The sequence below is a fragment of the Vanellus vanellus genome, assembly GCF_965231255.1.
Source record: "Vanellus vanellus genome assembly, chromosome: 14".
In the NCBI taxonomy this organism is placed as follows: Eukaryota; Metazoa; Chordata; class Aves; order Charadriiformes; family Charadriidae; genus Vanellus; species Vanellus vanellus.
This window is the reverse complement of record NC_138919.1, coordinates 9158043-9184008: the sequence shown is the minus strand read 5'-3', so window position 1 is coordinate 9184008 and position 25966 is coordinate 9158043. Positions and strand designations below refer to the sequence as shown.

Below are 25966 nucleotides of genomic sequence, written 5' to 3'. Positions count from 1 at the left end.
AAAATCATAGTTTAGGGATTAAAAAGCTGTAGTGATGAATATACGAGGCTGCAACACCTACGGACTACAGGGACATGACCGGTTGCCATCTCGCAGCGACCTCAGGTGCTCCAGGAAACCAGGACTCCACAAAATGCTTTGAAATTTAAATGCCCTCATTAGGGGCCTGATCCTGCAGAAATTCTGTCCGGTAACTATGGCTAGGCAAGGTTCACAGGCTTGGCCCTAAAGGTTGGGACTTCCCAGTTTGAAGCTTAAAGTTTTAAGGCTTATGGGGTTTAGATCTGACTGGTGAAAACAATAAACAGCATCTCAAAATTTCAGTTTAGCAGCTAGATAGATTAGTACCTGGTATTGAATTCTTCATAATCTTTACATACATACACAGAGCAGTGACTGTTTCTGAGAAACTAATCCATTCAAAACCACTGTGCACTTCATCTGACTGTGCAAGTGAAATTACACAGCATTTCTCCAGGGTCACAGCACATTGTAATCACAAGGACTCCGGTACTCCTGTACTTGTCCTGCCCAAAATAAACACTGATGAATTTAGTAGAAGTTACAAGTGGTCAGTTTGGCATATCATAGTTAATTGCTATTTTCTAGACTAAACAAAGTCCTTCCCCCACACTGAAAAAAAGATTATTTTATATGTAATAGGCTTCCAGGCAACCTAAATTGCCCGGCCCCAGGCAGACTTCTACTGACTGAAAATACCAATCAAAGTCCTGCCATTTTGGTACAGGGAATATATATATATACACACACACACCCCCTAATGATGATTGATATCCAAGGCATCAAAACAAGTTTTTTTCCCCCCCAAAATTCCCGAGTACTCATATGTATTAACTGTAATTCTAACAAAATAATCCTGCCAACAAAATCCTTAGATCTTCTGAAGACTGAACTCTTGAAGCTTACTTACTTATTTAAGTTGACTACCTAATTATAACTTAGGTTCCTGACTTTAGAATCTTACATTTTCAGATATAGGAGTGTTTGAAACGTAGTTAATTTAACTCTAATCCCAGAGAACTGGCTATCTGCTTTACAGCATCCACCTTTTTTCTTCCTATGGCTTATGTGACATTTCTTTTCTGGAACTATTTCATTTTTTTTGTTTGAGTGCATCCCAGAAGGCAGAGCTACAGTGCAGCAAAGAAGGAGGATCAATAAAGCAACAACAAAATACATCCTGAAAACAGATCTTCCTCCATAACTTAACAGCAGAGTTATTCATTAAGACAGGCATATAAAATACGCTCAGGACTGAGGGGGCAGGTGCTTTTAAAATAACATGATTCAGTAAATCTCATTTTTGATGTACCCACAGTTATAAGAAACTTACTTGGCATAAGGTCATCTCACTAAGCCACAGACACGTATCTGTCTTCCAGACCATCTCTTGAACGCTGTGCTCTGTACCCAGCACTGTTTAGGGCTCTGAGCAGGCCCTGAATCAGAGCAGTCATCTTGCCTCAGATCCTTAAATACAGCAAGCCTTGCAAGGCAGCTCTGCAAGAAGCTTCTGGCTCCTGCAGGTCGTTAGCAGTGTTCTCATTCAGCTGTGCAGAATACTGCTACTTGTCCCTAAAAATGGGATAGAGAAAAACAACTACAAGCTATTTGCAGGAAAGAGAAAGAAAAAACATAATACTACAGCCTATGCTAAAACAGGAGAGTTGTTTTGGCCTGACAGGACATGAGGTTTTTGCTTAACATGAAACTAGTATCAGCATCTATCAGCCTGATCCCAGCAGCATAAGGACCTCTTTCACTCTTCCTCTCTCTGTCTCCTGTCCTTCCTAACTTGCTCTCCCAAGCAGCGGTGAAGCCACTGGACCTGGCTTGCTCTCCGCTGTGGTCATTAACTGCACCTAGAACAGCCTGGGTTCAGCTGTGACTCCCAGGCTGGGTGCTGGGAGGAGGAGGCAGCAAAAGGGCGTGCATCTTTCTATTCACTTTTTTGGTGCTCGTAATAATTTCCTGGCCCCACCAACACTTGGGGAAGCTATATGGCTCATTACTCACACACCCCCTTTGCAAGGAATTCTTCTCAACAGCAGAGAGGAGGGGGAGAGCAGTAGAGAGAAAAGAGGAGGGAATAGATCATCAGTTGAACCTTTAAGAGAATGCTCTTCCACCACCTCCCATCCTAACCACGCACAGCTGGCACGGCAGCCGGGGAGCAGTCCCACAAGAGCTTGCATCACAAGCCCAGGACACCCACGCTTTACTTGCTTATTTACTTGCACATGCCATTTTGGAGTCTCTCCATCTCTGAAGAGGGGCCCAGCTGGTTTTAAAGCTGTGCTTTTGTTTGTAAAAATGTACTCATATTTTGTGCATAAAACTAAACCAAACCTCAAAATAACTCCAGTTATTCAGCCAAATTATATTCACATTGGAGTGGTGAAAGTGGGCGTCAACATGATTGTGTGTGTGTGCACGCAACACATATAGACATAGAGAGCTTTATAGTTTTTTGTAAGCATATTTGCAAGTGGAATATAAACAAAAATTCTTACTCGTAAACATGGATCAAGGCACTGAATGTTTTCCTTGTGAAATTTCAGTATTGCTCCTTATCTGGGAAACTTGCATAGTTTCTTCTTGCCAGAGTAAAATATATCTCAGATTCACGAGACTGAAGAATTACATTCTGGTACTTCATGACCAGGGCCACTTGGCCAAGAGCAATCAGCTTGTTCAGATGTCTCAGGGAACCTTTCTCTTTTGGTGAATCAAGCCTCAGTGTCTGCAGATCTCTGGTCCTATTGCAGGCTCATCATCTGGGAATCACAGCCCTTCACATTTTCATCCTCTGCTGGCACAAATATCCAGGAAGAAACATGAGTTGTGCACGCTGCACTCCTCCTCTGCTTTAGAGACTTACTTGGTTGATGTATTCATTAGGGATGATGTTTAAGTCACGTCAAAGTAATAACTTTGTGTAACAGTAATAATTCTGGTAATAACAGCCACAGTTAACAGAAATCAGATAATTGGGCTTTCTTGCAAATATGCAGAAAAGCTGACAACTCACAGGACAAATTAACAAAGATGTTGGCTGGGTAGAGATAAAATTTCCACTTGTTTCAAGTGGTTCTAAGCACCTAAAACCCTTTTACAAATCACAGTCATGCTGTCTCGTGCTCAAACCAGGGTGCTGCATGTCTTGTTGAATCTACTGATTACCATGTCACTGATGCAGTATGATTGCTGCCCAGGCACAGTCACTGATGCCCATTTCAAGCCAGAACAAAAATAAACTTTATCCACTTTAGTTTTCTTTAATCTAAAAAACTAAGAAAATATAACATTCCACAAGAGCATTTTGTGTGTGTATCTGTCCCCAGGAGTTACCACACTGAACTGGGCCCCACTGATTGTCTTTACAGACAAGCTAGCTGACTACTATTACACTTACAGACTGCCATCATAAAAGATCACCCTATGCCTCTGCACCCACCTCTGTCTCCTGTGTTTCGGATGAAGTAGCTCCCCAGTGTCACAGCAGCCATACAAAGGGCTTGACCCCCATTCCAACTCTTGCACTGCCAGCACCAGTCTTCACGCAGTCACGATGCAAAACTGCTCCAGGCGAAAGCCATCCTTCGCTTTTTGATGAATTAGTGTTAAGGTGGGTCGCTCCCTCCCTGGCGCAGAGCGTGGCTGTATGAATGCTGGACACGGCAGCAAGGAGAGGGCAGTGCAGGCCAGGGAAGAAGAGCTGGAAGTGGGTGGATGACTTCTTCCTGCAGCACTGCCAGCTTCCAGTGATGATGGAGCTGAAATGCTGGTCCAGTACGGATGAGTAATCCTGCTGCCTTCTGCCATCTTCCCTGCATACAACAAATAAGTGATAAACAATACCAATGTGAAAAGTCAGGGTATGTAGCAGTAGCAATAGATAGGAAGTTTTCATGTGGATGATTAAGCTTTTATTAAGTTCTCTGGCAGTAAATCATCATGGAGAAGATACATTACGGCTTTCTGCAGACTCAAGAAGGTTATCTATTTTCTGCAAAACCATTTTTATGGCTTTGAGTTAAAGATGGAAAAACAAACAACCTGGTAGTTAGTGGGAGGTATGGGAGGGAAATGCAGTTCCCAAGATCTTAGAAAAGGAGGCTGCTGTGAAAAGCCATCTGTTTACTGTGTCCTTAGCAGGACCATACAGAAATGTCCCCTTTAGGCAGTGGAGTTATTAACAAATGTAAAGCAGTAAGCAAGTGTTGGAACATGGTTTCAGTCTAGTTTTTTCCTTTTATGGTAAAGCTGACAACTTGCTGCTTCATTGCGATAAACCATCTGATTTTGTTTGTGATTAAGCAGAGCTAGCTGGTCTATCAAGAACAGAGGGGCATATGATTCTTCCAAGCAATCTGGAGGTGTTTCGTGAAAAAGCTAAGCGGATTCCAGAGGAAAGAAAAAAAAGTTAACTGCATGTTTAAGGAAGCTGGTGGGGTTTAGAATATAAATGTAGATCTCTATGCTATTAAAAATTTGAGGAGAAAATAAAAAAATGTCCAAAACATCTACTATAGACATACAGGGGGTGGATAAGATAGTCTTCCAGGTAGCGCCAAATTTTAAAAAGGCATTAACCAAAAAGATATTGGAATCTATAGGACATATTTTGTTAATTTTTTTAGACCCAGGAATTATGTTTAAGGCGTTTTATTTGTGCAAGTCATTCTCTTCTGATAGATCTACATGGTCCTTTCTATATAGAACAAAATATTCTAGAACAGAAATAGGAGTAATTGAACAGGAGAGCCCTTGAAAGGAAATGAGACCAGTATCTGCTGCTCACGTCATAACAGAATAGGACTAGATTTCCTGATACGTTTCATCCTTACCTTTGCAATTTGTTAGAACTGCTGAAGGAAATGGAGTAACATCCGGAATTCTCCCTCCATGAATGCGCACAGGACAGTTTGTCAGCATGAGGTTTCGCAGGACAGGCTGCACAGTTCAGCAATGCAGGGCTGAAAGGTTCAAGACTTCATATGGCTGCCAAACACAAGGGAAGTTAGAAGGGGCTAAGTCCCATGACCAAGAGAGAAGCTTGCAAGAATGCCATGGGGTTGTTCACCTATGGAGAACAGGCAAATTGCATAGTTCCAATCCTGGAAGCCTTTCAGACTACAAGAGAAAGCCGAAATCAAATAAATAATTTTGATTTTCCCTCCAAGAATCCCAAACAGCCCTCAAGCAAGTTACTGTCAGAGGCACAAAGTGCTGCTTCATCAGAAGGCATCCTTGGAGAGCCAGAAACCACCCAGCACCCCCTGCTTACAGTTTGAGTCCTTCCAGGACCAAAGACCCACCATTCCCTCCATTTCCCTCTTATTCCCATTTCAGCAGGATCTGTTCGCTGTACCTGCATGAGGGGCTGGGCTGATCAAATCCAAAGAAATTCACTAATTCAGGCTTACTTGCACCGCCTGTTGTCTATCCCAGAGGGCACTTGGTGCAACTTCTGACCTTCCTAATCCTTCTGCTCTTATATTTCAGCAAAGCTGCCCATACACATGCACTCATGCAAACCCCTGTGGTGGGCCAGTTTATGAGATACCTTCAGAAGGGGGTTTTCACTTGCTGGGGAGCAAAAGAAGGGCAGCAATGGGCAGCAAAGAGGAGTGAGAAAATACTTGGCTTGGAGGAGACCAACTTTTTCTAATGTTCCCTGAGCTCAGAAATTCCACTGGCAACTCTGTAACAAGGAGTCGTTTTTATTTTCTTTATGGTATTTATGGGTTTGTGATGCAATATCAATATATGCCCATGGTTTCTATTTACACAACAGTGTATTTTTAGCAAAAATTCTACCGTGTTCTCACTTTTTTAAGTTAAAAGAAAGCCTAGCTCGTATCCTGTGGTGAAAAATAAACATAGCTCACAGCTCCTTTCCTCCCAAATGTTTATGTGGAAGAAGTCTTGCCATGCTGATTGCTGACAAATATCTGCAATAGAATTGTAATGAGTCATTTTGCACCAATTCACCAAATAAAGCAGTTAAGTGCCACCAGTTGCCCTGTGAGTGATCAATAAGGCAGTTAGTGTTACAACTATTGAGGAACTGGGAGTAAAACAGTTGTTTAATATCAATACAAGCCATAGCAGAATCCTCTGCTGCTTCTCCTAGGCTGGATGTGGTCCAGGCAGCCATTGCAACTTGCAAGCTTAATCAGTCGAATTTATCTCCATTATCTTTACACAGTACAGAAAGCTTGTTTATCTCATGTTATTTATTACATACAGGGTCAGCGCTAGGGGCAAGCAATCACATAGGTAGCCCTGCAAGTCATCCCACGCCCTGAATAAAAGGGGGGAGGACGAGAGGCTTCACTGGGCTAATGATAGCTCTGCATTTGATAAATAATGCCAAACCATCCAGAAACACTTGCTTCCGCCTTAATTATCTGCCTCAAGTTGCAGACTTCTAAACTATGCACAGTTTTCAAAAATGTATTTGACCTGCCTGGGAATTTATTTTACTAAGTCAGATTTTTCTACGGTCTGTACAAGGCAGTCTGTGACAGCCTCACTCAAAGAAGGACAAACTTCAACACGAGGGCAGGTTGCTCAGAGCCTTGTTCAAGTCTACTTCCAAATAGCTCCACAGGTGGAGATACCACACCTCTCTGGGCAACCTCTTCCAATGTTTGACAATTCCCACAGTTAAAAAAACTGTTCTACTTCAGAACTGATCACAGCAAACACACTAGTCGTGCATCCTTACATAGAGGGCAAATTGTAAAGCCTCCCATTACCACAGACTTTTCTGGAAGTCTTGCTTCAATGGAGCTTTACAAAATAGTTTAGCGTTGTGGAGCACATTATGAAACCTCAGTAGGTGTTCATTGTCCATCACAGCCTAGAGATCTTAGCTTGAGATCAGCCTTTTGGTAGAAAATTCTGTGTAAAAGTTCTGAAGGTAAAGAGTAACTCCAACTCCAAAAGCATAAGCAGGGAGAATGCTGCAAGAGCATGTTATGGAGCTCGGATGTAATCCTAAACCTTCCTGCAGTGTTACAGCATCCTGCACTATGCTGCGCAGAAACCTCTTACATGCCTCACAGCAGAAATGGAGATTTTGGCCCACCTTTTTATACATCTTGATCCAAAATGTGTTTGATGGTCCTGTTCATAATAAAAAGCATGAAGAATACTTATGTACTTGTTTACATGCTCTTGTAAAATATGTGAAGTGTCTTGTTTTATCTTATTCTGTGGAGGACATCTCAAAGAAATTACTTGTCCTTCTGATAAAAGTTGTCTCTCGGTCTGAAATGAAATAGAGAGTCCATTATCCAGGTATTTGAACTGCTCTGCTTTCAAAATTCAGAGCTTTGCATGACCAGCTTAAAACATTTTAGGTTTTGATGCCTTATCTGTCCAGACTGTGTCTCAAGTGGGCTGCTAGCCATACTTCATAAGTGTAGCAAAAACTTGAGTTTAAGGTTTGAAATTTTCAGTTATAATCTTCTTATAGAGAGGCTGATCTTTTTGCTGTCCTCATTACAGTTCATCTCTAATGGAGCTTACAAAAAATATTTTTGAACTCTTAACCTTTTGTTCATTTTTTTGTACAAAATATTTCCATTAGAGATGGTTATTTAAATGCAAGGGCAAATTAAGTAAGATGTGAATCCAGTACTTTTGACTAATCATGGATTGCCAGATTTTGAAAGGTCTAGGCTGTTCAGTGTAAATCCCTTTAAATGTAAGTGCTTCTGTCAGGAGAGCCATTTTCCCCAATTAATGGATTTTATTTCTTTATTCACAGATCGAGAAGACCAGTCTATCCTGTGCACGTAAGTTGACTAATCTATTCTAGAATATCTCAATATTACAATGTCTTTCTTTATTCAAAATCGATTCAAATTGTGATGGAACAGACATATTCTCCTCATCTTCAGTAAGCTTGAACTCCAATCCTAAATCTACTCCAGTAGATCTACTGTTGATAAAATAAAAAGTGGGTATCGGTGTCATAGGAAGTCTCTAATTCCTAAACTTATTTCTTTAAATTGACTTGCTGAATTTAGAGATTTAAGAGTTTACAATGAACAACTGGGGAGTGTGGTTGTAAAACTGTGTGTGTAGAGAGAACAAGGGATTTTAAAAGGTTCCTAGAGGAAGCTGAGAACTGAAAAAACTGAGGAACACAGAGCATTCTTGATATTTACTGAACTGTTTTTCATTTTCAGCTGTTGGTAGCTCACCACAACTTCCTAATTCGGCTGTCATTACAGAAAAGGGTGATCTTTCACGTTCATGCTGTTGCTTTGTGCCGTTTGCCTGCACCGTAGCTAGAACGGGGAAGGTTTGGTACCTCCCAGCTGGCAGCGGGCACCCCTGGAGCCAGTGCACGAGGCAGGGGGGTGTTGGCTAAGAGGGCTCAGCAGCACCACGCAGATTGGACCTTTCTGCAGTCTCTACATAATTGGTTTAGGCAACAGTGAAATACCAGCTAAGCCAGCCCTGTTTTGAACCTTCTGATTTTTCTGTGTCCTGGCTTGCTGAAGGCCTCCTCCTTGAGTTTTGACCCGCCAGTGCCCAGGCAGCACGAGAGTGGGGGTTTCAGCTCTTCTATCACGGGTCAGGCAGTGATTTCATTGTTGTAAGATCTGCTGTGCACAACTTACTACTCCATGAAATCCCATTGGTTTATCATTCCTACCTATCTTGTAAAACACTCAGACTGTTGACTTGGACAGAGATCTCCTATTTGACCTTCAGTTTTGACCATTTCTCCATTCATCTGTTGCTAGTTAGTTTGGTTTATTTACTCGAATGCCATCAAGGATGCTTTTGACACAATGTTGTGTTTGTTGTATTAGGCATCTTCCGGGTTTCCCAATCAAAGGTAGGATTTGATTCTGTGCAAATACTAAATATTGTTTGCAGAAGATGGTATGCATATTATTTATAGCAGGTTCATGCAGTGATGCTGTAGTTTATCAAGTATTGTAAATAGACATAGTTCCAACCAGAATGGGTTTTAGGTTATCTGTGAAAATGCGACTACTGACTGACTGAATATATATTTACACTACGGTTTTTAAAAAGCACTGCTACTGATCACCAGCCATACAGTTACTTGTGAGTGCCACTGCTGACTAGAAGAAAATTATCACCTGAGAAAAAGTAAAAATTATATCCTGTATCTATGTCCACGACAATCTAGTACCATAAGGGCTAGCATAGCTCTAACCTCTGTTGTAACAAGATTTCATTACATGTAAGTATATCAATCAAGAATCTGTCTAAAAATCCATTAATACCAAAAACAAATCTAAAATTGCTGCAATGATGAAATAAAAATTGACCATCATATTCTTCCCAGGATGAAACATGTCATGGTAATGAAGACTAATTTACAATATGCATTTCCTCCTTCTATTTCTGTACTTCAGTTTATTTTTCCATTAGTAAATCTTCAGACTTTCCTTTAACTTTGGAATATTAGGATTTTTAAGGAAGGGAGTTTCTTTTGCAAATCTATGCCTTTTTGTTCATGAAAATTCATTAAAGGATCCACTTCTGACAGCTACCATATATTGAAAACACTTTTTCTTTCACCTGGCCAGCTAAGCTGGAAACATAAGCGTGAAATGTCCTTCTCATTTTGAAAACAGCCACAGTAAGTGATTCATTGAGATGTTTAGAATAGCTGCTGTATGTAGGATGGGCATCATGAGCCATAGCTTAAAACAGTCCTCACAGATGTCTTTTAAACTAAAAAGATTAGTCAAGCTAAAACCAATGTAAACAACTTTAACCGCTACTGGTTTATCATCGTTGTTGGCCTTATTTGGCTGTACAGAAAGAAGAAAGCTCACTTGGCTTTCAGCTGGGCAGTTGTGAACTGAAAGCAATTTGCGTTATTTTATAGAATTGCTAAAAATTCTAAAAAAATTTCTTTTTGCCTAGAATATGTAACAATGACTGAAGACTTCATGGCACTAATCAGCTGAGATCTTTTCTTTAAATAGCTACAGACTCAAACTTTCCAAGGCCAGGTATATAAACTGTAAAAAAAAGTAGCTGTAAAGATCCCTATATAAATAGTTGTGGATGCTGCCAAAAACTCACTTATGTTTAGTGATGCTGCAGTGTAGACTCTTGCATTCTTCCGCTTAGTGTTACCCATCTCCCACAAATAACTTTTCGCTATTTAGCTTATGGGAATTCAGCACGATAGCCACAACACTGGTGTCAAAATGCAAGGAGAAATTGTGCAGTTTATTTTTAAGTACTCTGTGCTATGTGCTTTGTGCTACTTCTGCAAAGTTATTCCATTGTTAGTAGAGTTCGCTGGAAACCAAAGGCCTGGTGGGATTCTGAGTACCTGGGACTCACCTGAAATGCTGCTGGGGCACAGGCAGGGGCATAGATCTGAGAATTAGGCATGATTCCGTGTTTCTAAGTATAAACATACCCATTCTCAGGACTTCACCCTCTGCTCATTGAACCTACCCTCATGTGGTTAAGTATTGTTTGCATTCTTTTTCAGTCCCTACCCTTTGTGTGATTAACTATGGTATGTTTAAAATGCTTCACCTGTCTTTAATGCTTATGGGTTCTAATGCTTCCTCAGAATTCCCCGTCTTTCCTAGATTTCATTATTTCCTCTAGATTTTAATAATAACAACACACATACTGCCTTTGATCTACCTTCCTCTGTGCACGCATCCTTTCTGCTGTAAGCTTTTTCCCATGGGCAACATCACTGAACATCCTCTCATGTCATTCCCTGCCAGTTGCTCTCTGCCGCTTTACAGTCAGCCTTAAAACCCCACACCCTATCACACACATTTACAAGCTGCCTCTCGGGAACATAAAAAACTTTATACCATGGCTGTGCTTACTAATATATCTATGACTGCATTATTATAACATAACATAACATAACATAACATATCATAACATAACATATCATAACATAACATATCATAACATAACATATCATAACATAACATATCATAACATATCATAACATAACATATCATAACATAACATATCATAACATAACATATCATAACATATCATAACATAACATATCATAACATAACATATCATAACATATCATAACATAACATAACATATATAATAAATATACAATGTATAATACTGCACTAACGTTAGGAAATCTTATTATTTTCTGTGCCTGAAAATTAAGGTAGTTAAGACTTTTCCACCCTTGTGTTTTGGTTCCTGTACTGTTCTGGGCAGCCTTCACTGCTCTGCCTGGCCATTGGGATTCCCCGAAATTCCTGCCTGCACTTAGGCCTCCCCCACTGCATTGTCTCTTCTTTGACATCTGAGTTGGCCATGAAATATTCTGTATTCACTCTTGCAAAGACCATGCTGGTCTGTGTTGACCAGCACATTAGATGTTGCTGAAGGGAAAATCCCAAGAAATCTGCCCAGTTACTCAGAGACCTGAGCAACCTCAGCGCATCGACAATTAAGCGTGAATTGGACTAAGCAATGGCCAGTGAATAGGCTTGTGACTTTTCAAGCTTCTTCCAATGTAATTAGAGGCACCAGCTCTCAAAGGAGAATTCTGGCCTTTAAGTTGTTTGATTTCTAAAGATACAAGTGGGTTCTCCTGGAGTTTTCAAAATGTTTTTTACTTAAATTCCACAGGTGCTTATTGGCATAGCTAAGCAGTCATGTGAGTGCTTTAAAGATCTCCTCTAAAACCTGCCCGATCTTGGGGTTATCATATTTTAGACACTTCTGAAAAGAGTGGGCAGAATATTTCCTAGAAAGCAGATATGGCTAAAAGGATTGTGCATAAGTTTCAGTTAAACAAAAATCACCTTAAACGAATGAGAAAAATATCTGATCAAAATTCCGAATGTTTGGGGTAATGCGAAGCCTGTGAAAACAAATGCTTGTTAAACACTTAATTTCTACATGTAATCATATACTTTTTCATCACCTTTTACTTTTTTTATAGATGCATTTAGTTTGAATAGCTTCTGTAAAAACATATGATAGCAGGGTGCCAGTTCCACTTAGACACAGTAACTGACAAAATATTGGGTGAGGCAGTAACAGTCCTGCCTTCTTCCCATTCCTCCCCCTCTCGTTTTGGGCAAACTCTCCAGAGCCCCACTTGGCCATGGGACCTCCACCCGCTTTCTCCCTTGACGCGTGTCAAGAAGCGGAGTCATCCAGAACATCCTCCAAACTACAAAGCCCCATTAGTCAAAAGACTCCTCCACGAGAGCGCTAAACTCTTTTTCTTTCCCAGCTCACTAAATCTCAAAGGCTGGAGCTGGCAAGGGTTGCTGCCTGGCCCTTCTCCCATACAGATATCTTGTGTAGCTTTAGACCCGGGGTGGAGCTTGGTGCTGAACCAGCTCAGTCTCTTTGGGGAATTTTTTTATAAGTAAACTGGTAGGATCAGTGGGCTGGCTTCCAAGACGGGTCTCTAGTGGGGTACACGGGTCTAGGACAAAGGTCTTCATTATTTTTGCACATCTCGTACTGCAGGATGAAGGCTGCCAAACCCTAATGTGATTTAGAGCACCTCACTGACTGCTCTGTGCAGAGGGGCTTCCCGCAGTGCCAGCGTAGCCAGATTAAGAGATGTGTGAACGGGCAATTTTTGTGGTTCATGGCTTACTGAATGAAACAAATGCTGAAAATAAATTCTGCTGTTACTTTTTAGGTGTTTTCCAAAAGTGGAATTAAGCTAATCATTAGCTCATAATATTAATATAGAAAGCTTTCGAATTTTCAACAAAAAAATGCACCTTTTAAACTGATTTTTCCCAGTTACACCCAAATGTGCAAGAGTCCTACCTACACCACAGGCTCACCCCACAACAGTGGGGCCAACTTGTTAGTCTCACCTTGTCTTAATTTGGAAACCTATTCTAACTGGGATAATTTTCATTTAAGGTGAAGGAAATGGACCCATGGAGGATTTAGTAGCTCACGTGGTACTCTACTATAGCTAAGTACTATATACGTGAGCTTATGTGCTTTAAATCCTGTACTGAGTTCCTAAAACAATGCCTGGCAAGAAATGAGGGAAGAATAAATTAAAACTATGCCACACAGTGTGAGAGTGTTGTTTTAACAGAGCAAGCCTGTAAGCCTAGTGGACCCTTTGCTCTGGGAAAGCCAAGGAGCTTCTTAGGAGGAAAAGGTATATGAGAAGTAGATAAAGTACCGCTGTTGGGGTGATCAGAACTGAGCTTTTGATCTGTTTTTTGTGTTGCTCATGTGAGCTGGGTGCAAAGAACAGCACTGACAGCAAACATGCTGCCCCTCTGTATGGCAGGCAACAAGAATGATTTGAGATGCTTCAATTAAAAAAATGATAAGTCTATTCCCAAAATATCATCATTAGGATAGTGATAATGGCGTTTATATTGTGAACCCCCACTTTGAACCATAGTTTAGGGACAAAGACTAAGGAAAACAGGCGTTCGGAAGAGAGAAGCAGACGCCTCCCGGGAGGAACCCTGTTGTGTATAGTCCATGCCAAAACTGCTGAAATATGCTTGCAAAAAAAAGACCCATCTTTAAAATCTAGTCACTGAGCTCAAGAGAGCATGCAGATTTTAAAACAGGTGGAATTTCTTACACCACCTCACAATTAAATTTTTTTCTGCCACCCCAGAAATGATGGTATTTCATGGCAGACAGAGAAAAAAAATAGCATGACCAATTCTGTTCCAGCTCAGTAGTTCTAGGAAGAATTTCATTCACCTGTGAAGTGGACTAAGAGATTCACATGCTCTCCTCCTCCTGGGTGTTCCCCCTTGATGTTTAGAGGCATTGAACCTGATCTAGTCATTCCTCCTCATTAGTTATTTTCAAACACATGGTATTTTATCACTGAGATGAAATCTACAGCCCTGATGTATCCTTCAGAGTTTGAGGACTACTGAAGTTGTTTAATGGATACTTGTTCATCAGATCTCTCTATTGTCATGGACATTTTAAAAATTATCTGATGTGTTGAAAAATTAGATTTATTCATCAGCTATGGGAATTATTCTTCATTACTTATTGACTTCAGAGATTTTTTTCCTACTTGTAGTAGCTGTTGAGATCCTGCCTGTTTTCCATTTCATGTTGAAGAACTTTTTGTTGTCCACTTCAAAAGGCAGTTAAAGCCGCAGTTTATCTGCAGAAACTAGGAAAACCCTCAGCCTGTGCAGGAACAAAGAGTTAAGGATGAAAGCACAGAACAAAATGTTAAGTAACTTAAGCATTACAGTATGGTAGGATAATTACAAGTAAGATGATGCCATATATGGTAATACTCACAGGGATTCAGGGGAGAGCCAAATGATGGGCACTGTTGCCCTGGGAGAAAGGAAATGCAATTCATGTAGTGATGAACTACAAATAACCTTTAATAAAATGGAATAGTTCAAAGCTCGGGGTTTGTTTGAAGAAAGTTGGTGGGTTGTTTTTTTTTTCCCCCAAAGAAACAAAGTTGTAAGGTAGATTTATTTGAAAACTTTGTATGCATATGTCTTCAAATTGGCGTGCTTGGTTTGGAATTGTTCCCAGGACACTTAATTTTTATCAATAAAACATGGAAATGTTTTAGACTGAAGCCCAAGCAGAGATGAATCCAGCCTCTAAACTGTGCAAATTAACCCAGGTCTTGTGAAAAGCAACATATTAATCTCAATTATTCCTGGTTAAAACTCTAAAAGCCAGAAGAAACACTTCTCATCGTGTCGTACCTCAGGCAGGAATTGTTTCTGGTTTCCTAAGGTTTACATCAATGTCATCCCATCTTGAAAGTTCTGCCCAGCACTTACTCACACTTTTTATGTCCATTTATCACTGGTCCCTTGGTAGGGAAAATTAACTCCTGTATTTCCTAATTAGGAAAAGAAGCAGAACTGCAACGGATCCAGCTAAATAGTTTCAGCTTCAAAAGAGTTGACAAATATGAATGTGATTTTGGAATGTATTGTTCTTTTTATTTTTAAATCCATTTTAGTTTAAATCCAAAGACAAAGAGGTCCAACTTACATTTAGGCTGTTGCCATCCTCCCAGCACTAGCTTGAAACAGTTGAAAGCACTAGTTTATTACATCCACGCCCACTCAAATGCCCTTTTTGATTGCTGAGACAGGACTGTATAAAAACATTTTCATGTGTATAATCATCAGAGCGAAAGGTATCTAGAAGACATGAGACGATATAATGTGACACTTAGAGAGGGAAAAGTAGGCTGGACATGTTCTTCTGAGAAAAGACTGTAAATTTGGCCCTTGTACTCATACTTTGAAAAGCAGTATTTTACTTTAAGAGAGGGCTTAAGAGTTGCAAATAAAGTTAACCTTGGGAGTCCTCTGGGAGGTGAAAAGTTACCACTGCCTTCCTGCTATCCAAGGAACGCTGCATGGAGCACAGCTGGGATGCCAGTTCTGCTGCTCAGACATCTCCCCACACAAGATGTGCATTACTACCCAGTTAGCAGGGACACCTCAGGCAGTCCCAGACCTCGTCCCACTGAATTCAAGGAGTGTTAGACCATGGAATTCAGACGAGGCAGGATCATCGCTTATTCTCCAGCACTGATAAAAGCTGTTAGTCTACTTTAATGACAGAGTTTCAGAAGAGAAAACTATTGCATTACTGCTGATGTTTTTTCTTACTGCTGTACCACATCATAGTTAATGTTGTATTTTTTGGTCTTAAAATACAAGCAGACTCCCTGCCAGCTCCACTTCTCATAAATGTTCCGAGGCTGCCCAAGCAAGATGAACTGCCGTTCAAAAATGCATCATGTTTTAGAGTTGCCTTAAATGGCCTAATGTCCAGTCAAAATACTAACAGGACAGAGATATAGCTCTGATAACATGTTCTTTGCGTGCTGAAGTCAGGTGGATTTGGAGAGATAGCGTTCTGGGGTAAATACTAACTGAGGCAGGAAGTTTCCAGCCCTGTTTTTACACACTAAATCTATCACATGGCAGAAGGAGTCCCTGGTTACCTACCTTCTTTTGTGTTATTTTCTTTCCCTCAGAGGTGAATCTGGTGCTGGCAAGACAGAAAATACCAAAAAGGTCATTCAGTACCTGGCTGTTGTTGCTTCATCACATAAGGGCAAAAAGGACACCAGCATCACTGTAAGTGAGCTCTTCCGTATTCAACTCTTCTTCAAGCCCGTTAGGACTGTACTGGGCTGACTGTGCTAACAGCAAGTCAACGTCTGTGGCTTGCCAAACAGTCGACATATTAAGAGTACAGAATTACGTCACAGCTCTGTGTTTATGGAAAAAACCTTTTGTTTGACACCCCTTCGGGCATCAAATCAGAATGTACTTTGCTAGAAGAGAAATATTCATAGCTTTCCATATGCATAGCACCTATTTATATCCTAGCATGAAGGCCTTGAAGTCTGCAAGGGCTCGGGTCCTTATTTTACCCTTGGCCCCTGGCAACTGAGAAGTTTGGGAAAGTCTTTAACTAACACATTGTCCAACCGCATCACCAAAACGTATACCAGCATTTAAACTTCCAAAGTTTTGATTGGCCTTGTTAGCAAGAGAGTTTTCTTACTAACTAGCAAAGAGTCCCAGCAGAAAACTTGCCTTTTCTTTTCACTCCTCTGTCAGAGGGAAAGATTTTGAAAGGCATAATTTTTTTAAAGTACTTTGCTCCTTCAAAATTTATAATAGTTTTGCCTTAGTGACTAAAGCTTGTTTTCTTGCTCTGAACCATAATACGAGGTTATACCTGCCAGTTCCCAGAGATCATTAGTGTGGCTGAGGCTCTCAACTGTCTTTGTTGTTTCCAATGATACAACTCCAGGTCTTACGTCATTTCCAGCCTTTTCAATGCTACTCAAACTTCTGCAAAAAAAAAAAAAAAAAAGTAGCAATTCACTTTTATAACAAAACAGGCTTAATTCAGGAAGACATTTCAGTGCATCTCAAATGCAAGACTGGGTCCAAAATAAGTAATTAGTAGGGTAGTGGAAAATGAAGTAAAAATCTCATGACCACACCTGTGCTGGGTCTTGCGGCTGCCCTTGCCTACCGTGTATGGTGGCAGACAGAGGACTCCAGAGCACAGGGTGTGCAGCCTGGCCTCTTCCACCATAAATAATTGTTGTTTACATATGGCAGACTCTGCTTTGGGGCAGGGGAGGGAGTAGATGTCCCTGTGGGTAGTATTTTCTAGATATTTAATCTGTGATTAAATTTGGTGGAAACAGTCCAAGACTAAAGGCATCGTTTTCATTTGTTGAATATTTACGCAAAAACCCTTATTTCTGCCTACTGGGTCCTTGCCCAGTGGCTGGGGGAAATGAACTTGTGGTTTCAAGGCCATCCCCAGCGGGCATGTAACTAGTTACTGCTGACTCCTCTGGGGAATTACACGAATCTCAGGATCAGTCTGGCCCTGAGACTTACCTGAAGGCAAATATCCACCAGATGGGAGCTGAGAGAGAGTGTAAGTTGTTCTATAACATGCTGACAAATAGTGATTCAGTGACTGGGACTACTCACACTGCAATTTCAGTCATTAAAAAATAATGAATAGCAAAATGCCTCAGTTGCACCAGAGAAGAACTGGGGATTTACTATAAAAATACCTGTCCTTGTCTGGTCCTGGCCGACTAACCTGGGACTGGATCCAAATCCCATCCCTTTGCTTCAGGGTTGTTTTTTTTTTCTTCAGTTAAAATGCTCTATATATGTTAATGGTATTTGTACTCTTGGTATGTCTGCAATAGATCATTTGTATTCCTGGTTTATTTGCATGGAAACTGTGTATTGGTTATTTTAATACAGGAAAAACAATAAAAATGTCTGTGTAATGGAAATGATACTGACACTTGTTTTATACCACATTATTCAATACAGCAAGGTCCATCTTTTTCTTACGTGAGTAACTTAGACTGTTTGATGTGTGTTTAAGGCACTGAGTGTAGATCTGCATGCTATTGTTGCACCTCAAAAATTTAAGAGAGATTTTGTTGAAATATGTTGTATGATATGATAAAAAGCAACAATAGCGCCAAATGCTCTCACAAATCAACCCTAACTGTGTCAGGCTCCATGGTCAAAAATGAGGTCTGACACAGGCAGGGTCATCTTTCAAATACCACTCTCTTCTATATGTGTGTGTTCAAATTGCCATAGTTTGAATGAAATTTCCCACCATCCTGAAAGAGCCACTCAGCCTGAAATTGAGCTATGTGATTTCTGAATGAAAATACCCAAATGCTTTCTATGCTTCAGGTTGAACTTTTTAGGACTGTTGTGAAATAATTCCTAAACCTCACGTGTTTGATTGATTTGGTTTGCCGCATGCTTTCCATTTGATACTGCTTTCAATTTTACATTTTCATGTAACTGTTGAGAATTGTTCACATCCGCAAAAGTTAGCATGTTCTTAGCTTGCTGCTATGATGTGTAACAGAGCAATTCCCACTGCAGCGTGTGTCTGCAGGTTTGTTACAGCAGTTTCTTGCAGGCCCTCCTGTATCGTGGTGTGCCGTGCCAGCATACCAATGCTTTGGGAATACAGGCAGGTTTGCTGGAATATTCTTTCTGTTTCTGTGCCAGGCAAATGGGATTTTTTTTTTTTTTTTTATGTGGTCTTTTTTTCCCCATTATGACTGCTGCCTCTCAGACTTTGGCTATGACAAAGGGCAATGTGTTGCCTTTTACTTAATTTAGTACTTAATTTTACAAGCTCTCTGCAAAAAAATTAATTCGTTACCGACATAGACAACTCTGTGGAGCTCAGTGGACTTAGAGCTGCATACAAGGCTGTTAATTTGTAGCCACAGTTTTATACCTCAAGTTTATGGCATAGTTCAGTTCTCACCAGAAGCAGGTGGTATCTGTCTCAGTTTAACAGACAAGGCTCTATTTCAGCTGTCACCGTCTGATTTCAGCAACACCCTACGCTTATACTGGAGTTTTTAAGTCTACAGAGTGTAACTGGAAAGAGTTGCTCAGTACAGAGAAACTTCATGGACTTTTAGGAATTCATTACTTATTCTAGGAGTCTTACATTAGCTTGTTTGGAAATCTTCCTTCAACTCTTAGGTAGTAAGTTTTGGGGGATTTTTGGTGGGGGTTTTTGTTTTCTTTTTTTGTGAAAATGCATTCTTGATACATGCTTTAGCTCCCAAAAGACCTATGCCCTCAGGAAGGTGCTCATTCTCCCGTCTCAAGGCCATGCGGATAGGTTTAGCCATTTGCTAACAATCTGTTGGTTTTTACTGATATTTTTGAGGCAGCTCTTATCATTGCCACATAAGTTACAAGACATTCAGGAGTGGCATTTAGAAAAAGGTTACCAGTTTTGCAGACTAATCGGGAAGCACTTTCATTTTCCAAATTATTTCCCCCAGATTCAACCTAAATATTGCCTTATTTTCTAATTAAAATTACTTAAATGATATAATATTATCTATCAAGGACTATCTATTCAGGGTGAGTTATTTGAAATAATGCATGTTACTGCAGAGTAGTACTTAAAGAATAGGACAAGAAGCAAACATGAAAGTGAGTGACCTCATAGGACAGAGCTGAATGAAAAGTTTAAAAAAGCTGTATTCATAAGCAAAGGATTTTTTCAATTTCATTGATTTGTTTAGAAATAGGAGTATTAAATGCATGCTTGTTTCATTGCATGATTTGTTTCATTAGCAATTGCCAATCACAATTAACAATATAATATAAAGTTTGTGTGTTTGCATGACAATTCATTATCCTAGTTGGAAATAAATCAATGCATTTCCATATTTAACCTAAATAGCTTTGCATGGATCATTATTAATAGACTCAATGAAATCTGCTTTGTAGCTTTGTGCTGCATTACATTAAAATTATTCTCGGCAAGTTATTCTAATTACATCGTCATTTGCTAGCAAAGGATCTCAATAAACTAACTTGAAAAAAACATGCTAGAGGTTCCTTTAAGAATATCCCTTCTAAAAATTATATTAAACTGGAAAAAAAACTATATTTGACATTGAATGACCCTTTTTTTAAGAAAGGCCAGACATGATGCTAAACAGATTAATAGACTTTAATCTGTCACAGGCAACGCGGCTGGAAAAGGGTCATATATACAGGACAGCAGTCAACTGCACAAATATAAACACAAAGATTAACAGAGAATGAAAACAAATCCACATGAAGTGCAGTAATCAGAAAAAAAAAAAAGTTAAAGGCCTTAATTATCTTTCGCATTTTTCTCCAGTGTATGTTTCTTGGTGTTAATTAAGTAATTATGAAGTTTAGAGTTAACTGCATCTGAATGAATTTTAGGGTGAGCTGGAAAAACAGCTTCTACAGGCAAACCCTATTCTTGAAGCTTTTGGAAATGCCAAAACTGTGAAGAATGACAACTCCTCCAGATTCGTAAGTAGGAGAAATCCAGTTGCATCTACGTGGGGGGGGAGTATAGCATCTTTTAAAACACAATGCACAGACAGTAGCCTTCATCAGTGCTTCACTGTAAAGACCGTCTTAAAACTAATCCCTTAAAAACCGTTTAGAATTCCTCTCTCAAATAGGAATTTAGCCTTATAGAAGATGAAAGATCAAGCTCAAACTAGAGAGTACCGTCGTCCTCTCACAATTTAGCAGTCTATGTGTGGCCTTCCAGCGTCAGTTCCTGTTCCAGGACACACCCACCTTCAGAATATTTGCAAACAAAATCTGTACTTTCTTTTTCTCTGCACCGCTGTTGAGCATATATCTCTCATCAGGTGTGACTGTTACTTAGCAAGAGCGGTTAATATATTAAATTAAAAGCTACAGAAGAAAAATAAAAACAGTCATACAGATTCAAGTTAGAATTATGTGAGCTGAGGGCTGTCACTATTTAATGATGCTTTTTTCTGGGAGTGCTGGCAGATGCTTGTTTTCCCTGCAGACCCTCCACTCCCTGCTCTGCTCTCTCCCTGCAAAGCTCGGGGATCCATGCAGATGAACCTTAGCAGAGGGAGTTACGCAGATCCAATGCTATTCCCTCACTGAACTTGCGGAAATCAAAGTAGAAAATAGATGATGTCATATCCCCAGCTTCCAAGCCTGGTCCGGTAGCAAGGACCCCTTTCCCTCTAAGTGCCTGAACAAAACGTTGGGGCAAATCTCTGCAGAGGGAATATCAGAGAAGTTCACTTCCTTTCAGGCTTTTCCACAGGTTGTCCCAGCAGGAGGGAATCAAGCATATTATTCTTAAGAGGATGATGTACATGTCTTATTAAACAGGCTAGATACTAGTGTTGGAAAACTTTGGCATAACAGGAAAGAACAGCCCAATCTAGATCTTCTTTTCATTCACAGGGCAAATTCATCCGCATCAACTTTGATGTGACAGGCTACATCGTCGGAGCAAACATAGAGACTTGTATCCTTTTCAGTGAGCTGCACTGGAAGCTAACTAGGGTGAGCAGAAGGAAGTAAGATAAACAAGCTCCATTGCATGTCTAAGAAAGGCAAATATTGCTGAGGTTGGTATAAACAAAGATGGAGGGAAGTGGCTCCATTTATGCCGATACCAGCTTCTCAGTTTGTCTAACGCTCATGTTTACATTTTCAGGTCTGTTTTCTCAGCTATAGGAAAGTGCGCTATTCCCCATAACAGCTTCAGAAAATGGAAGCACCATACCTAAGGCAACAGCAGAATCCCAATAATACAATAATGGGAAAAGATTGTTTTGTGGTTAAGATTGCATGTGGTCTTGAGAGCTACGTGGTCGTTTCGGTTTGTATCAGTGTGATCCTGCATGGGTCACTCCAGTTGCCCGTGGTCTACGTTTCCAGCTGCATAAAAGGTTTTGAAACCTTATTGTTTTTTACTGGTGCCGTGACAGGTACTTCACTGAATGCTTGGTATTATCACTCCTGTTTATCCAGGAACTTGGAAAGCGCTTCCCAGTTTTCAAGTCCAGGTTTGGCACTTTGTCCCGGTCCTGACCGCATGTTGGGATGAAGTCCAGATGCTCAGTACGATCTCATCCTCAGCACTGTGCACCCTGGCTTCTGTAAGGGAAGGGTCCTGAGCCTTGCAGACTGAATGTGGCTGTATGTGCCCTGCTCGTTAGCTACAGCAAAGGTCACGTATGTTGTACTGAGGCATTCCAAGAAAAAGCATTGAGAATAACCTGTTAAGGAAGAAGTCTATACGATCCCTAGTATGGCAGCTTTCTAGCTCATGTCTGGAGGATTGAAGGGCCATTTTAATAAAACTAATATACCTTTCCCTTTCACCCCTCTAAAGACTTTATCTTAATAAAGACAAAAGAGACAGGAAAAGTCAAAGAACATGGTCAGAAGAGCTGTCTTAGAGTCCTTACAGTTCCTCTGCCTTTGTCAAACCAAGGGACAGTTTATGCTGAAATGGCCTTAATCTCTGCATATTTTGATAAACTGCCATTGTCATAAATTACATGTTCTGGAAACTCACTCAACTGAAGTGAAGCAAGTATTTTGCTGGTGCTGATGCCCCAGATAGCATCAAGTGCTAGATATTTCCAGAGAACTTGTCTGTTCTGGATACTAAATACTGCCCTGCTGTTTCAAATGATACACCCAGAGCAGCGAGCTATGTATCAGTAACCTCGATGTATATTTTCAGGAAAAAATTACAGATGTTTCAGAGAAATTCAGCTTAGCCTGACATTGCTTGCCAAGTACTGTTGCCTCTTCCCTTGGTTATGTTTATGAGATAGTGTCTTTTAGTGAACAAATTAATATGTAGCTAGATTCCTCAGTGCTGCACTTCTCATCTTTGCATAGAGAAGGAGTCGCTTGCTCCAATAAACAAGAAAGAAAGATGCAACTATAAAGAAGGACCTTATCTCTTGGGTTTAACATCAAACAACAAACAGCTTTATCCTTCTGTTCTTATTTTGACAAGTGATCTTTAGAAAAAAATCAGGTTTTAATTTTTCTGGTCTTAACTGAAGTTTTACCTATAGCACCGTAGCTTTTAAAGAGTGCATCACATCACTGACTGATGTAGACATACTTACACTATTACCAACTTAATTTTTAGTAGTTTCAACAAAAATGGACCATAAATGAAGTTTGCTTTTATATGTACAATATGGGCCTGAAGAGCTTTTTTTCTAGCAGCTCCATCTTATTTTGGAAGAATCGTATTGGTACTTATTTTAAAAGTGATGTGAATTATATTGTGAATACTATTTTTACATAACTGATTTTAGAAGCATTTATGTCTGTTCTGGTGCTTCTTACCATGATTACCAGCATTTACCGTACAATAAGAGGTAGGAAATTGATCTACTCATTGTAGTGAGAATTATACCAATCCCAGATCTTCTGCCACAGAATTAGATGCATGTTAATGTTAGACAAGCTCATGGCAAATATTTCGACAATGCTATTGATGGTTCTGAGGCTGATGGCACAATTAAGGAAGGACTGAAATACGTTATTGATTTTTTTTAACACACTTAAACAGATTTGCTTGAAAAATCCCGTGCTATTCGTCAGGCTAAAGATGAGCGAACGTTTCATATCTTTTACTATTTGATTGCTGGAGCTTCTGAACAAATGAGAAGTAAGTTACTTGCTAATGATTCTTAGATTTCATTCAACAGTCTGAGCAATGGCTTACTTAAGTAATTTATCTTTACTTCTGTAATTGTATTTATATAAAGGATTGGATGACATAAATAGCTCTACCTCTAGAAAATAATCCTCTCAAGTGAATTATAAGAAAGCTTCAATTGATGTCCTCCTGTTTGATCCAGTTTGTTTGCATTCTATGGGATGTTTCAATTTACAGGAGATGTAAACCCATTCAGATCCCATCTTGAATGATATCAAGATGAAGAATAAGGAAGAGTCATTCATTTATTTTTTTTAACACAAAAGAAATTTGGGTTCGCAATAAAAATATTGGCTTGTGGTTTTAAAATAAATTAAAAGAATGTCATTCCCACAGCACATTATTACACTGGGAAACCCATAGCTTCAGAATGTTGAAAAGGTGAAAAATATAAGTGGATTAAAAAAATGGATTAGACATAATATGCATTGGAGCATTATGGTTCAAACATGACATCTTTCCCTAAATCCCTGTTTTCCAAAGAATGTATAAAGCAATTGATAACTCTGTATTTTTTCCTGTTTTTTATGCTCATTACCTAAAAATCTTTTGTTGGCCACAGTATATGGCTGGAGAGTCTTTCGGTCTGGCCCACTACAGCTGTTACCTGGTTCCATTCTTATTATTACCTGATATGAATCCCCACAGAGAGAAGTGTAATTCTGAGTAGGTTACACATGGTGTTAAATGAAAAATTTGGGGGAAGAATGGCTCAGATTTCAGTCCATAGGGTGCGAAATTTCACTGAGGGGCAGAGACATTCCCCAGTTACTAATGAAAACTGGAAACCTAACACAAGCTTGCTAAATAAAGAGTTCTTTTGAAAATATTTGTGCACCACCAAACTCTAAACTCCTCATACAGACAGAGTCTTCCTTTGGTGAAAACACTGTGTTTTTTTCCTGTTGTTCATTGTAGAACTCATGAACCATGAGCACTAAGTTGATGCACTTAAGTAAAGCTTTCTTCTTTGCTTTTTAGATGATCTGTTGCTGGAAGGCTTCAACAATTATACCTTTCTATCTAATGGCCACGTGCCTATTCCTGCTCAACAAGATGATGAGATGTTCCAGGAGACCTTGGAAGCCATGAAAATTATGGGCTTTAATGAGGAGGAACAGATAGGTGAGAATTGTTAGCAAGATTGTACTCAAGGTATACGTCTGCACATAACACTACATAGGCATGTAAATGCACAGAGGTTAATTCTGTCCAGAACAACCACTTTGCAAAATATGCATATGAAGTAAGATTCTACATTCATGTAAGAAAATTAAGATTATTTAGATTTTATTCTAAATGTTTCTCTGAAGAAGTGTGATCTTGCACGAACCACCAACTGGAGGATTCTAAACGTATCTATGTTATTTAACCACTTTGCCTCTTATTTCCCCTGTGTAAAACTATTACCAACCGTTACCTAGCTACTGTTTTTAAGAAGTGCACCGTGAATTAGTGCCCATAGATCTCCCTCCTTCTCAGGACATATTAGATGAATTAAACCACAGATGTCTCATGGACAGAGAATGAAGGTTCTCTCATAAGGCGAAGCTTCACAAGCACAGATTTGTTTCTACCTCACCTTACAAATAATACGGGAACTCAGTTCTGCGTGATCAGAGGAGACACAAGATCAAGGCAGGATCTAAACACGGGATCAAGATCACATAACACAAGCAGCATGGTCAGAGCCAGTAACAACAAGTAACTGAACTGGTGGCAGTACAGTGCCTGAAGACAACGTAAACCAGCAGCAGGAATCCGGGGGAGGATAGCAGGGGCTGAGAATAGACTGGCAGTGAAGACACTGCTATAACTGCTGTTATAGATCCATGACACAAAACACTACAGCCTCCTTAGAATCATTGCCGCCTTTGTATTGAACAGGGTGATGCTTCAGGAAGTCTTGTGAGTATTAGAGTGACTGCTCTTGCTTTGCAAGGAGATCTAATTATGATTTACTGCTTTTAGGTTGTTGTTTGAGAAGTTCTACTTAAAAAGTTACTACAGTGGCCTACCTTTTCCCATTGCTGCAGTGGGTACCGGTGGGAGCAGCTGAAGCCAATAATGAAAACTCTTTGCAAACCACCTCCCCTTCAAAGGTTTAAATTGGCAGCACTTGCTGGAAACACAGGGAAAGGAATCTCGAAGAATCACCACCTGTATTGGAAAACAGTATATGTCATCAAAGAGAAATTATCTCTATGATGCACAGGGCAGCTCTATACAGTAATTTAAACATGGACCAAATAAAATAATTGTTATGATATTTTGCTGTCCATCTGAATGAATAATTGCAAGGCTTTTTCTTGTAAGTCTTATAAACTCCCGACCCATT

The 25966-nt window shown here is 39.9% G+C and overlaps 1 protein-coding gene and 1 long non-coding RNA gene across 3 annotated transcripts in view; one reads left to right on the top strand and one right to left on the bottom strand.

Moving 5' to 3' along the window:
* Positions 1–25966, top strand: part of MYH11 (myosin heavy chain 11) — a 63353-nt gene that overhangs the window by 12370 nt on the left and 25017 nt on the right. For both annotated transcript variants that reach the window (XM_082490505.1, XM_082490506.1), the window contains exons 4-10: positions 7805–7832; positions 16043–16145; positions 17889–17909; positions 20313–20405; positions 21336–21399; positions 23479–23577; positions 24610–24753. In XM_082490505.1, coding sequence (XP_082346631.1) covers positions 7805–7832; positions 16043–16145; positions 17889–17909; positions 20313–20405; positions 21336–21399; positions 23479–23577; positions 24610–24753 — 552 coding nt within the window. The remainder of the gene's footprint in view (positions 1–7804; positions 7833–16042; positions 16146–17888; positions 17910–20312; positions 20406–21335; positions 21400–23478; positions 23578–24609; positions 24754–25966) is intronic.
* LOC309677658 lies at positions 15143–16810 on the bottom strand. The gene is made up of 3 exons (XR_014269701.1): positions 16756–16810; positions 16014–16056; positions 15143–15194 (listed from the first exon to the last, which is right to left on the bottom strand). It is a non-coding gene; the product is annotated as an uncharacterized lncRNA (long non-coding RNA).